This window comes from Callorhinus ursinus, unplaced genomic scaffold (assembly GCF_003265705.2).
Source record: "Callorhinus ursinus isolate GAN/ISIS: 27379988/994484 unplaced genomic scaffold, GSC_fseal_2.0 scaffold19, whole genome shotgun sequence".
Classification (NCBI taxonomy): Eukaryota; Metazoa; Chordata; class Mammalia; order Carnivora; family Otariidae; genus Callorhinus; species Callorhinus ursinus.
The window spans coordinates 10901932-10915398 of NW_027397081.1; the positions used below are offsets into that span (position 1 = coordinate 10901932).

Genomic DNA, 13467 nt, shown 5'->3' on the forward strand with positions numbered 1-13467 from the left:
AGCAACCCAGAGCACCTCCCAGCAGACAGGCCGAATCCTTGCTCCAGGGGCTCCCGCCGGCGCCCCCACCCCACCCCCCTGTTACTCCTTGGGGAATTCGGCCAGGCCACCTGGCTGGATGGGTGGACCAAGTTCTGCCGCATGACATCAGCTGGGCGGGCTCCTCTCTCACTGGCTCCCTCTCCTTCCTTGCCGCCCTGAAACCTGATCCAGCGGAGGAACTGATTGCAGGAAAACTTGGCGGCCGCCCACCCCCGGTGGCCCCGGGCTGTGTGAGGCTGCGGCCTCAGAAGGTGTGGAAAGCAGCCCACCGGGAGGCAGCCTGGTGGGGACACAAGGCTGGCAGCGTGTGGGCAGGCTGCTCCTCAGCACAACTCACCCCGAGGCCCCGCCAAGCCACCCCACCCCGGGGGAGCTCACCATGTTGTTGTGGGTGCCACAGGCACTGCTGGTCTTGCTTCTACCAACGCTCCTGGCACAGGGAGAAGGTAAGGGGACCGGAGGCAAGCGCGTAGGATTAGCTGGCCACCTGCCGAGGGAGGGCAGGGGATGCTTGAGTCCCCCAAGGGTTGCGGGAAGGAGGGTTTTGGGGTGGGTGCTGCTGCAGGAGAGTCGGGGATCTTGCCACAGGTGAGCATGAGAGAATTTTAAGGCACTGTGGTCCACCTCCAAAGTTGGGGCGGTTGAGTGCAGGTGGGGGCAGGGCTCGCTGAGAGGGGCCCACAGCAGCCTGGTACTCGGAAGCGTGTACGAAGATGCTGGAGAGGGGCTCCTCTCTTCTTTGCCCTGCCACTAAACTCATGGAATGGCAGCTGCAAGGTACCCTGGAGCTCACTTGGTCTACCCCTTCTTGTTGTAAATGGGAATGCTGTGGTCCAGAGAGGGGGAGGAATTCACTCAAGGTCACACAGCACCTTCGCAACAGAGTGGAGACCAGAACTAACAGAGCCAACTTTCCTCAACTTCCCTAGTCTTGTGGGACGGGTTCTCTGGGCCTCCTTTCCTAAAGTTCCCTTCCACGGCTAAACTCCAGTGACACCAAACTTCTCCACACTCCCCCCCCCCACCCTTTCCTGCCTTCCTGGGATACAAGGTGTTGGGGGTCATAAAAGCATCTGTTTCCTTTTGCTACAAACAATATTGACTCCCCGTTCTGGAAGGTTTTCTCCCCATCCAGAGCTAGGTTGGAGCTGGGGGCTGAAGCACAGTTAGGAGGCTGTCCCGGGGCTGGACAGATAGGAAGAGCTTAAGTGCACAGTGGTTTTTCTCCCCTGAGCTGTCCCTAGGGAAGCTCAGTGGGACAACAGACCCAGGCTGCATGTTAAGACTCTGGTCTGGGGGCTTCCCTGGCTGAGGAGAAGTGCCATCCCTCCCAGCCATAGCCTTTTGCTCTGAGGCCTGCAGGGCCCCGTCTGGCCAGATTCCCAGCAATGGGATCGGGGCTGCTGCTGGTGTAGTGAAGACACACAGAGATTTGGATTTGAATCTCATCTCCTCCACTTGCAGGGCGCAGGACCCACCTTTCTGAGCCTCGGGGACTCTTATCTGTAAATGCTGTAGTCATGACAGCCACCCCAGGGGGCTGCTCCAAGGCTGAAACGAATAATATGTTCACTGATATTATTCCACAGGAGACGCTCCATAAATGGTCTCTTGTCTCCCGCCTCTTTCTGCTCTTCTCTGTTGTTCTGAGGGAAACGGAAAGTTTATCGGGGACAGGTGGGTGGGGAGACGAAGGGGGATCTGTAGGAGCGGTCGGCTGTATGGGTTGCACGCACTATCTAGACAAGGTGAGAGAAGAGGCACCTGCTGCGGGAAGGACCCGGGTGGCGCCCTGCCCGTCCTCTCACACCCCGTGCCCTGGCCCTCTAGGGCGCTCCCCTTCCCTACCCTATGCCCTTCACCTTCATACTTCTTGGCACCTCTCAGGAAGTGCTTCTACTCTTTCCCAGAGGGATGACAGGTACACATGAAATCCCCATAGGATGGGGTTGGGTTTCCTCATCACTATTTGGTCCTTTAGGCCTCCAGCTCTGGGGACAACTTGCTTTCTTCTCGCCTCCCGTACACCTCACACCTAACCCTCTTCCTACCTCTACCAGATCTGCCCACAGGGCAGCCCTCTGAGGGAATCCTGGCCAACCCGCTCCCAGGAGTCTGTGTGTGTGTGTAGCTGACTGGGCGGGTAGGGGGTTCTGCAGGAAGGAAAAGGAATGTCAGTGTTCACTGGATGGCTCCCCTCTTTCTTCATCAATAGCAGGCTGGGGTCAAGGAGCCAACAGGGATCCGGGCAGACGATGAGGCAAACCCTCAGGCAGACCTTGGTGCTGAGAGATTGTGCACTTGGGGCCACCTCTCCTTGCAGCTCCCTCTCCTTCCAGTACCACGTCCCGGGGCCATTCCTCCTTGGCGCCCTGGTGCCCCTCATCCGTCCCCCACAGGCCCACCTCCTCTGGCAGGCACCTACTCTCAACCTTTCTCAGCCCTTGGCCCCCTTAGACCTCACCTGTCTTGTAGCACCTGCCTTTGCACCCAGCTAGCGCCCTCCCTCACGTAAACGAGTGGGTCGGTTACGCTTAGGAGACAACAGCCTTGGATCTGGGCAGGACTCTCTGCAGATAAAATGTTCCAATGATGGGAATTTCAGTCGGTGGGGGGATCTGGGGATCTGAGGTGGAAATAGTGGAGATGTTTTCCTTTTAATAGCTCTCAAACCAGGGCAAGAGAACTGCGGAAAGCCTCAGGCTCTGATGCCCACTTTGAACTGTTCTTCTCAGCCAGGCGCTGGAGGCACCGCCAGTCCCAGAACGCCTCCAGGCCGGCTCTGCTGAGGCTGTCAGATCACCTCCTGGCCAACTACGAGAAGGGCGTGCGGCCCGTGCGGGACTGGAGGAAGCCCACCACCGTGGCCATCGACGTCATTATCTATGCCATCCTCAGCGTGGTGAGCACTTGGCCCCAACCTGTCCCACTCAGAGGTGGACCTTTTTGGGGTGGAAGACTGTGGAAGGCCAGGTCACCCCCTGGGCGGTACAGCAGATATTCAAGGACCCAGACTCCCTGCAATCTGGCACAGACCCGAGTCAGGACAGATGACATCACCCAACACCTGCTCAGCTGCCCAAACCAGAAAGTGGGGTCATCTGTGCGGCTGCCTCTCCCAACCCTTACGGCTGGAGAACCGCTTCCCACGTGTGGTTCTTCACTCGGTGTATCATGGTGACCACGTCTCCATGCGAGTTGTGTGAGGCTCCAAACTGTCCTGTTGCTCTCTAGGCCCTCAGTGTCTTACACAGGCCCCTGATACATGGCAGGTGTGGCCAAAGGATTGTTGCAGAATTAATCCCAAACCAGTGATGAAGCTTTCTCTCGATGCGGTTTTGCACCTCTTGCCTGCACGCTAGGACGGGAGGGAGATCCAGATCCAGATATATAGGCATACAAATACGTAAAAATATATAGACAGAGAGAGAGATGATATTTTCTATATGTCTCCTCTTACCTCTATGTTATATATATTATATATGTAAAATATATGTAACATAAGAGGCATATATATAATATGTATAACATAATAGAAAATAGTAGAATATATATATATGTGTGTGTATTTATATATATGTATATATATATATGAAGTTTTAAAAAATTGGTTGTATTTCTTCCTAGGTGTGTCTAGTAAAAGACCAGCTCTTCCTGGTTGGCCCCTTTTCCCCTTTTCGTCACTCTCTCTTCCCAAAGGAATAAGGACACAAAGCGGCAGCCCCTTTTGGGGGTTGTGTGCAAGGTGGACGCCTGCCCACAGGGCCACTGAAGCTGAGCTCCTTTTCCCTTCACAGGATGAGAAGAACCAGGTTCTGACCACCTACATCTGGTACCGGCAGGTGAGCGACCAGCCCTGGGCCCACCCTCATTTCCTGGGATCTGGGCCTCCCCTTCCAGGAAGGATTCCTCCATCTCAAAGGGATCAGGACCCTCAGAGGCCTTGGCGAGGGAAGCGGAGGGGAGAGGCTCAGAGGCAGACTCATGAGACAAGGAGTCTGGGCCCTTCTCATCTCAGGACTAGCAGTGGAAGGAAGCGTAACACTCAGAGGAGAAATCCGCCAAACCCCTCTGGTTTCTGAGGGTTTCACAGCATCTCAAACAACGACTTGTGCAGCCTCTGTTGATGGAAAACCTCCAGCGACTGGGAGCTCAATGGGCAGCAACTGCACTTTCAGACAACTCTTAATTGCTAGAAGGTTCTTCCTTCTATCAAGCCAGATATGATGACGACCAAATGAAGAAATTGACACGGGCTGATTCCATGCACCGAGTCCTCACCCCCTCAGCCACCTCCCCACTCTCTCAGCTTCTGACCCGCGTCGCTCCGGCACTTGGTGGAAAGTCTCTGAGGCCTTTACGGCGCGTCTGGCGGGGAGCTGGTGGGGAGGGCAGGCAAACCGTGCAGGCTGCCGTCCACAGCCTGGTCTGCTCTCGCAGCCCCTGAGCTGTGGGGCAGGCATGAGAGTCAGAGGGAACCACAATGTCTGGGGAGAGCAGGCAGGAGGACGGGGCTGGTTCACAGCGGTCAAACCTAAGAGAGGCTCCGTCTGGGGACAGGCCTGGCATATGTGGGTCTCAGTTAAATCCCTCCTGCTCCTCCTGAGCATACTCCACTACCACCCGCTCAGGCAGAGAGTGGGGTGGAGGAAGATGCCAGAATGCTGATTCCTGCCAGACGGCTCTCTTCTGCTTCACAGAGATGTCTCACTACGGAGCACACCCTACATCAAGGGAAGGGACCCAGCAAGAACAGGCAGCCTGGAGCTCCTTTCCTGGGACATTTGGCTTAGGTCCCATCCCTGGACCTCAGGGTCACTTGTCTGCCCGGCAGTGAGGGGATGCCAACCTACGGTGTTGCAGTGACTTTGTTAAGGGGCCAGAATCAGAGACGCAAACTAGACTCAGGCCCTGCCTACAGTGAGCTCACAGACTATGGGGGCCACAGACACATGGAGAGGCCAGTGAATGCAGCAAGAACGAGATGCCAACCATGGGAGCCCAGAGGAGGCACATAAACACCCAGCCTGGGAAGTGGGGGTCATGGAAGGTTCCTGGAGAAGGGAGCAGACAGATGCTTTGGTTAAGTCTGGAGAGACGATTAAGCCCTCCCTCAGGGGAGAAGACCAGGATTGCAGCGTGGGAGCGCGCGGATATACAGAGATGTGGGGGGGTTTACCGCACGCGGCTGGAGGCAAGAAGCCACCGAGAAACGGAATGAATGAGGCTAGCGAGAACGTTGGAGGCCAGGTGATGCAGGCCTTCGCTGGCCACGAGGTCTAACTCTATCCCAAGTGCAAGTTTCGCCACTGGAGTTTTAAGCCAGGGAGTGACAGGATTAAGTTGACATTTTAGATCAGCCATTCTGACAGGATGGTGAGCAATGCATTGATCAAAACCTAACGACAACCATCTCTACCCTGTGAGGTGCGTGTTATTATCTCAATTTACATGTGAGCAGACCAAGACCCAAGAAGCTGTTTGTCCAAGATCCCACAGTTGGTGCATGGGCTATTCCACCAGGAGAAATGACTGCATGCTTTCCCCGGGCAAGGCTTCATTTGCCTGGGTCCTATTTGCATGCTGGGAGTGTGTGAGCACAGAGGTGGGGGGGACCCTCAGGTACTGCCGAGTGATTTGGAGGCCATCAATACCCAGATTCCCCCCGAGTGGTGAAGTAATCCCAAGTTGCTGATGCCCTGCCCCCACCCAGAATGGAGGGGGCTGCCTGTGACCATCCCCATTCCTCCCCTAGTACTGGACAGATGAGTTTCTCCAGTGGAACCCCGAGGACTTTGACAACATCACCAAGCTGTCCATCCCCACTGAGAGCATCTGGGTCCCGGACATTCTCATCAATGAGTTGTGAGTGCTGTCGTGCAATGCTGGGCGGCCCAGTGGCTCCCGGGATGGGGAGGGGCATGAGGACAAGACTCTACTGTAGCATGAGAGGTCCCTCCCAGGCCTGCAGAACTGTAGGTAACGGAGGGGTTGGCTTGGGCCCCAGTTACCCCTTTGTGGTTTTGTTCTCCTTTCTCTTTTCTTTTTAAAACTCCTCTTTTTACCTATGCCTGATGTTGAAACCTTGCTTTTCTTGGTGTGAGGGCCCCCTTCCTGGGGAAGGGAAGCTGATGAATGAGTCCCCACTTTATAATAGCCCAATGAGGGACAGTTGCATTTTTAAAGGGGGCAGTTGAGGTTGCCGAAAGGTATGAAGTCCCCCAGGGATCACCACCTCTGGTCACAGGGTGATTTGGAGCTGGGAGATGCTCAGACCTTGCCAGTCACACAAGTGACTGGCTGTCTCCCGCTTGCACCCCCGATGAGAAGTGGGTACCACCATCCTTTATGACCAGCAGCTGAACACTGTCTCATGGGGCCCGGCTAACATCCCTTCCCCCGCCCCCCATCCTTCAGGCTCCTTCAGGCTCTGCTGCCTGGGCTTCTGAATGCAAGGGCACGGAAGATGGCTGGGGGAGACGGTTGGAAGAAGGAGGTGGCCCAGGGCCAGTAGCCTTCTGCCCAGTAGGCACTGCATTGTCCAATGCCAGGGGTGCCACTCACACTGTTTTTCAGAGGAGACAGCTGACCTAGAGCCCCATGATCTGCATAGCTCAGGCTGGAGGGATCCCAGTTCCTGGCTGGATCTCCAGTTCAACTGTGAAGTAGCCTGAATCTTGGTTTCTCATCTCTCAGCCTGCTTCCACAGGAGGCTGCAGGCTCAGGATGCCCAGCTCAGGCCATTCCGTGCCACGGCCGTCACTTGGGAGAGCTCAGGGTTGGGGATCTGCCAAGAGAGTGGGGCTAAGTCTTGCAGAACTTTCCCACCTTGCCTCACTTCTTCTCAATGATTTCTCTAGTTCCTTCTCCTCCAGGAAAGATCATTCTCATGTCAACAGGATTTCTAGGGATGGGGAGCAAAGAGAAGCCCGAGTCAGGACGGAACCCAATGTCCTGCTTTCCCACCGAGCCTGCCCATTGCCACCGAGCCGCTACTCCTGGGAGCTGAGCTCTGCCCAGCTGGGTGGGTGGTGGCGTAGGGACAGCTAGGCATGCACGTTAGAGCCGGTGGCTGTGAGGTACATGGATTCCCTGCCTGGAGAATAAAGGAGAAATGCCCTTTCTTGCTTGGAAAGTAGCCCTGGCAATGGCAGGTAAGAAAGCCTAACATAGATAGGAAGGAAACTGTGCAGGTTGTCCTGCTGCCCAGACCCTTCCTGAGTTTCTATCCCTGCTGCGTTGCTCAGAGTCCTTCAGGCTCCCAGAGCTTGACCTGCTTCTTGAGCCCCCAAACTGACCCTCTTCCCTGGCCAGTGTGGACGTGGGGAAGTCTCCAAGCATCCCGTACGTGTACGTTGGGCATCACGGCGAGGTCCAGAACTACAAGCCCCTCCAGGTGATGACCGCCTGTAGCCTCGACATCTACAACTTTCCCTTCGATGTGCAAAACTGCTCCCTGACCTTCACCAGCTGGCTGCACACCAGTGAGTACAGCACCGGGCTCCGGGGCGGGGCGGGGGCGGGGGCGGGGGGGGCGGTCCCTGGAACACCTGCAGGAGGAGCACCCCCAGGAGGCTCTCTCCTTCATCCAAGTCACTTCCTGCTTATTTCCTTAATGCCGTTGAGCTGGGTCTCCTCCTCCAGACGGGCCTCTGTGCTTGCCCTTGCCGCCTCCCCCAGTTGTCACCAGGGTCCAGTGAGACAGTGTAAACTGGCGCCGGACATTCAGTAAGGCCAGGATGTGGCCCTAAGTGTCCCTCACTTGTCTTCCCCACTGACGCGCCCCTCCCTCCTCTCTCCCCCAGCCTTCCGCAGTAACCTCCTAGCCAGTCCCCCTCCAATTCCTGCTCCTCATAACAAATGCGCAGAGCTTATTAAAATGCAAATCGGACCACAACGCTCTCTGCTTAAAAACCTCTGAGACTTCCTGGCACTCCTGAGACAGAGTCCAGATCCTTCACCTGGCCCACAGGGCCTGCCCTCAGCTCACCATTTCAGCCTCAAACCCGTGCACGCTCCCCTGAGCTCAGCTCCAGCCCCCACCTTCCTTTCCAAGCCCCAAAGCCCCTTGTTCTCCCCCTTTATCGCAGGCTGCTTCCTCTCCTGAGCCCCCAGCCCACTCTCCCTCCCTCTCCTGCTCCCCTTCCCACCCCACTTCTGCCCCCAGCCCCTCCTAGTGCGGCCAAGCCCCCTGCTCACCTAATCCCCACGTTGGCTCAGTGCCTCAAGGAAAGCCATCTCCTCTCCAGACTAGGTCTCCCCGTTGCGCAGTTCTCTACAGCATCCTGTTCTCCCCGCTTCCACTGCACGCAGAGGTGCTTGTTCCACGTCTGCTTCTCTAGCAGAGATAAGCCCAGACAGACCACGATTTCTGATCCACCGGTAGGCCCCCAGGACAGTGCCTGGCACAAAAGAAGGTGCTTGGCAAATTTTATTAGTGGATGAATGCCAGGTGCTCACCACAGCCTAGTGAGGTGAGCGTGATGTTCCTGCTAAAAGGTGTCCTCCGCCTTTATCTGATTTTATCACACTAACTGTACATTACAAAGATAACGCATAACTTCCTTGGACAAAAACCAGAATTACAAATAATCTTTGACTTTTCACCTTTACCTTCAATCCCAAACTCCTCACCACCAGGATTTCACAGCTTGTATCAGCATAAGCTTCACATGGCACATTCTTCCAGATCCTTCTTTATGTTTTGCAAAATACCTGTGCATACACATCTATGGAAAGCCCATGGAATTTTTTTCATATGTTTTTATTTTACTAAATGTATCATTTATGCTACTGCTACCTGATTCTTCTCACCCAATGAGAGGTCTTGGACATTTTTCTGAGTTAGTGCATATTTAGATCTTTCTCATAAATGTTGCCTGCTGTAGGATAGCTTGGGGTTTGGATACATCATAGTTTAGTAAGTCTTTCCCTATATTTTGCTGTAATGGATACTCCTGCCCTTCTAGTATATATCTGTTTTTCTAGTATAGATGCAGAGAAGTAAAACTGCTATTCTGTAAGTGAAGATTTCACTTATTTCCCTAGTTCACCTTTATTCTTCCTCTCTCTTTTTCCCTTCCTTCCTTCCTTCCTTCCTTCCTTTTTCTTTCTTTCCTTCTTTCTTTCTTTTTCTTTCTTTCTTTCTTTCTTTCTTTCTTCTTTCTTTCTTCTTTCTTTCTTTCTTTCTTTCTTTCTTTCTTTCTTTCTTTCTTTCTTTCTCTCTCTCTCTCTCTCTCTCTCTCTTTCTTTCTTTCTTTCTTTCTTTCTTTCTTTCTTTCTTTCTTTCTTTCTTTCTTTCTTTCTTTCTTTCTTTTCTTCTTTAGAGAGAAAGTGCACAGGCACTAGCGGTGGTCAGGGTGGTCAAGGGAGAGGGAGAAAGAGAGGACCTTAAGCAGGCTCCATGCCTAGCACGGAGCCTGATGTGGGGCTCAATCTCAGAACACTGAGATCCTGGCAGGAGCTGAAATCAAGACCTGGACACTTAACCAACTGAGACCTTAGCTCCCCTTTAAGGGCAGGGAGCCCTATCGGGGGAAAGGTAAAGAATGTTGACTTTTGTTCATTTCAAAAATGGGTAACCCTAATGGAAACACAGGATGTTTGGAAGGGGTATGTGGGGGAATGGTGTGGGGGGGGAGACAGAGACAGAGAGAAGGGGAGAGGGGGCTTTCTAATAAGTCATTTGTCTGGTTCTGGTTCTTTGCACTTCACTGTGTGTTTTCATCCAGGCTGTCACTCCCCTTGCCACAGCCCCTGTACCCCAGATGGGTGGTGCCATGTGCACTGCTACCTCATTTGGTAGCTGAGGAGACTGAGGCTCTAAGCCAAGAGGCGAGTGAGCTACGCCCCATCCCAGGGTCTGCACCCTCCAGAGCCGGCTTGCTCTCTTCCCTCTCAGTCCAGGACATCAACATCTCCCTGTGGCGCTTGCCGGAAAAGGTGAAGCTCGACAAGACCCTCTTCATGAACCAGGGCGAGTGGGAGCTTCTGGGGGTGCTGACCCAGTTCCGGGAGTTCAGTATGGAAGACAGCAACCATTATGCAGAAATGAAGTTCTACGTGAGTGGGACCGGGGTGGGCACTGGGGGACGACCACCGGAGCTGCAGGGACATGAGACCCACGGGGGAGTCCGGGAGGCATGGCGGGGCGGCCGGGGAGGCGGGGGAGAACCTCTGCCGCCCTTTTCCCAGCTCCGGGGTCACACTCGTGCCTTGGAACTTCAGGGAAGTAGGTGGGGAAACTCGGTGGACTTGTCCCTTACTCCTCCTCGATCCAGAGGCAGAACGTGAGGTCGGTCCAATTTCCTCTCTCGGCCTGGAAGCTCCACGAAGCAAGGGGGTCTGGGATGGGCTGGCGGTTCCTGGGCGCAGAGCCCCTCTGCCCCGGCTTTCCGCCACAGCTCCCGGCCTGGTCTTAGGTGGTCATCCGCCGGCGGCCCCTGTTCTATGCGGTCAGCCTGCTGCTGCCCAGTATCTTCCTCATGCTCATGGACATCGTGGGCTTCTACCTGCCTCCAGACAGTGGCGAGAGGGTCTCCTTCAAGATCACGCTCCTCCTGGGCTACTCGGTCTTTCTGATCATCGTGTCGGACACGCTGCCGGCCACCGCCATTGGCACTCCCCTCATTGGTAAGGCCCACCCCCCGGGCAAGCGCGCCGTGCGGCGGAAGAACCGAGAAACCCGCCCCTCCCACCCGCGGTGCGTGGGCCCCAACCCCGCCCCGTGTGCACAGGGGTCTACTTTGTCGTGTGCATGGCGCTGCTGGTGATGAGCTTGGCCGAGACCATCTTCATCGTGCGGCTGGTACACAAGCAGGACTTGCAGCAGCCCGTGCCCGCCTGGCTGCGGCGCCTGGTTCTGGGGCAGGTGGCCCTGCTCCTTTGCCTAGGCGAGCAGCCGGCTTCTCGAAGGTCCCCAGCCACCTCCCCAACCCCCAAGACCGATGACTGCCCAGGTGAGAGAGGGAGAGGGGAGTCCCACACAAGGGGCCTGGGCGTGGGGACGAGGTGGAGAGCCTGGGGCTGGCACGACGGGACGGGCCAGGGTCTGGGCGGGACTCGGAAGTGGGTGCTGTCCTGCACACGGCACCCCATGCCCGGCCTCACGGGGAGGCAGCAGAGTTGCCTGAGGCTGAGCATGTCGGGAGCTGAGACTTCTGGGCTGAGAGTAGCCTTTCTCCCAGACGGGCCCCCACGGCGAGCAAACAGATGCCCCTCAGGCAGTGATGGGACTTCGTCCCAACAGGGCTAGGTCTGCAGCCAGGATTTCCCAAACTCTTGCATTCCATCAGCTCAGAGACCAGGTCCCTTCAAATTTTAAACACCTATGAGAGAGAGCCGGGGGTGCCGGGGACACGGAATGTGGGGCTTGTTTCCCCTGAGACATTGTTACAGCCACCATCTGGTGGCGGGATGGGGGGGGGGTCGTTGTGCTTGCTGATGTATTTGTCGAGGGCTTTGGGCCAGGCATGTGCATCTTCTGTGCATTATCACAGGTCGTCCTTAGGCCCCCTAATAGCGTTCCCATCGTCATTTGTCAAACGAGGAAACAGAGGCATAAGGCCAAAGTAGCTGGCCCTTAAGTCACAGAGCCAGGAACGGGTGAAACTGGAACCCAGGCCCATCTGCTGCTAAGCTGGTATTTCTAACCACTCCACCTGCTTTTGTCCTCCCTTCTGGCAAGAGCTGGGCCTTCTACAGAAGGTATATGGTTAACTTAAGACCACCTCATCTCGAACAGGTTAGCTAGTACTCCAGCCCAGTGCCCAGTTTCACTGCTCACCTGCAAGGTAACCACAGCTGAAGGTGTATTTCTGGGTGCAGAGGACTTGGGTTGGAGTCACGAAGAGGACAGCAAGGCATAAGGGGGAGAGCAGTGGATTCACAGTCCAGATACCTTAGGCCTTGGTGGCCTCCCATTTAAAAGATGCTCCAGGTGTGACCACAGGCTCGTCACTTAACCTCTCTGAGCTTTAGCCCCTTTGTATAAAACGTGCGAGTGATAACTACTCCTATACGGCCTCTCTCATGGGCTATTGTGAGGCTCAAATGAAATAATAGATATCAAATTGCTGGAGGAAGCCCATGTGTTTAAAAAAAAAAAAATGCAGAGTAAGAATTAAACGCCAAATCCATGATCTCGGTGACCTGGGGAGTGAATGGAGGATGTGACTAAGGAGGGGTATACAGGAATCTCCAACTGTGTTGCTTTCCTTATTTGCTTAAGTCACATGGTGGGAACACAAATAGGTAAGTTAACCTCTACAGTCTTTATGTCTGAAATCGTTCATAACCATATCTGCAAGCCGCCGCAGAAACAGAAGGGATGGTGTTCAGACCATTCTGCTGGGCCTCCCTCCTTTGACAACGCGCTACCCTTTTTCCAGACGTGGGAAGCCCCTGCAACCACTTGGGAGTCCCCCGGGACTTGGAGAAGACCCCGAGGGGCCGAGGCAGCCCGCCCCCACCCCCGCGGGAGGCCTCGCTGGCTGTGCGAGGGCTGTTGCAGGAGCTGGTCTCCATCAGGCGCTTCCTGGAGAAAAGAGACGAGAGCCGAGAGGTGGCCCGGGAGTGGCTGCGCGTGGGCTCGGTGCTGGACAGGTTGCTCTTCCGAATCTACCTGGTGGCGGTGCTGGCCTACAGCATCACCCTCATCATTCTGTGGTCCATCTGGCAGTACTCTTGAGTGGGCACCGCCCAGCAGGGGTGTGGGGGTGTCAGGCACTGGTTAGAATGGGGAGGAGAGAATTTCAGGGCCCAGAGGATGCCACAGATGTTTTCAAGACCCTGTCCAAAGCCAGTGTGTCTCAGAAACTAAACCAGGGCTGTGACTCTTCCCCAGAAAGCTTGGCATTCAAGACCCTTTAACCTCCCGCCTCCCCCCACCCCCCACCAACTTATCATGGCTTTAAAACATGCTGTCTTAGATCAGGACAAACCGAGGTATTCCCTAACTTCATTCTATTGATCTGTGCATCAAGCCTTGGTTTCCCCCTTGTCACCTCCCTGCATGTGGCACTTTGGACTTCTGCTCATCTCCCTCAACTTTGGTTTTAGATTCGAGGCAAACCAACTCGTTGCTACACAGGGCTGATAACCCCATTAGGTTTATCCGACCCTAATGTCTCCTTCTCCACCTCACCTGTGGCCACTTCCCTGAACACTCTTGTTCCATGAGATGATGGGGGGGGCAGGTGGGGGCAATAAAATACAACGAACCCCAAGACTCTCTTCTTAACCATTTGTCAGCAGCTGGGTGGGTGGAAGAAGTGTAAAGTTACTGGTAGAAATGAGGTAGAGGTATTATCTGTGGTTTCAGTTATTTGGTGCTTTCTGCCCTGGAGATCATCAGGAGGTGACCAAACAGTGGCCATGAAGAGGACACACTAGGAGGTAGAATCCAAGGTGGGAGGGTAAGGACCA

The 13467-nt window shown here is 55.0% G+C and overlaps 1 protein-coding gene across 1 annotated transcript; it reads left to right on the forward strand.

Moving 5' to 3' along the window:
- The first annotated feature begins 349 nt into the window (after nucleotides 1-349).
- HTR3A (5-hydroxytryptamine receptor 3A) lies at nucleotides 350-13248 on the forward strand. The gene is made up of 9 exons (XM_025893996.2): nucleotides 350-488; nucleotides 2778-2944; nucleotides 3840-3884; nucleotides 5798-5907; nucleotides 7357-7526; nucleotides 9944-10104; nucleotides 10464-10674; nucleotides 10779-11000; nucleotides 12432-13248. Exons 1-9 carry the CDS (start codon nucleotides 422-424, stop codon nucleotides 12728-12730), a joined length of 1452 nt encoding a protein of 483 aa, XP_025749781.1. The 5' UTR covers nucleotides 350-421; the 3' UTR covers nucleotides 12731-13248.
- Nucleotides 13249-13467: the final 219 nt, after the last annotated feature.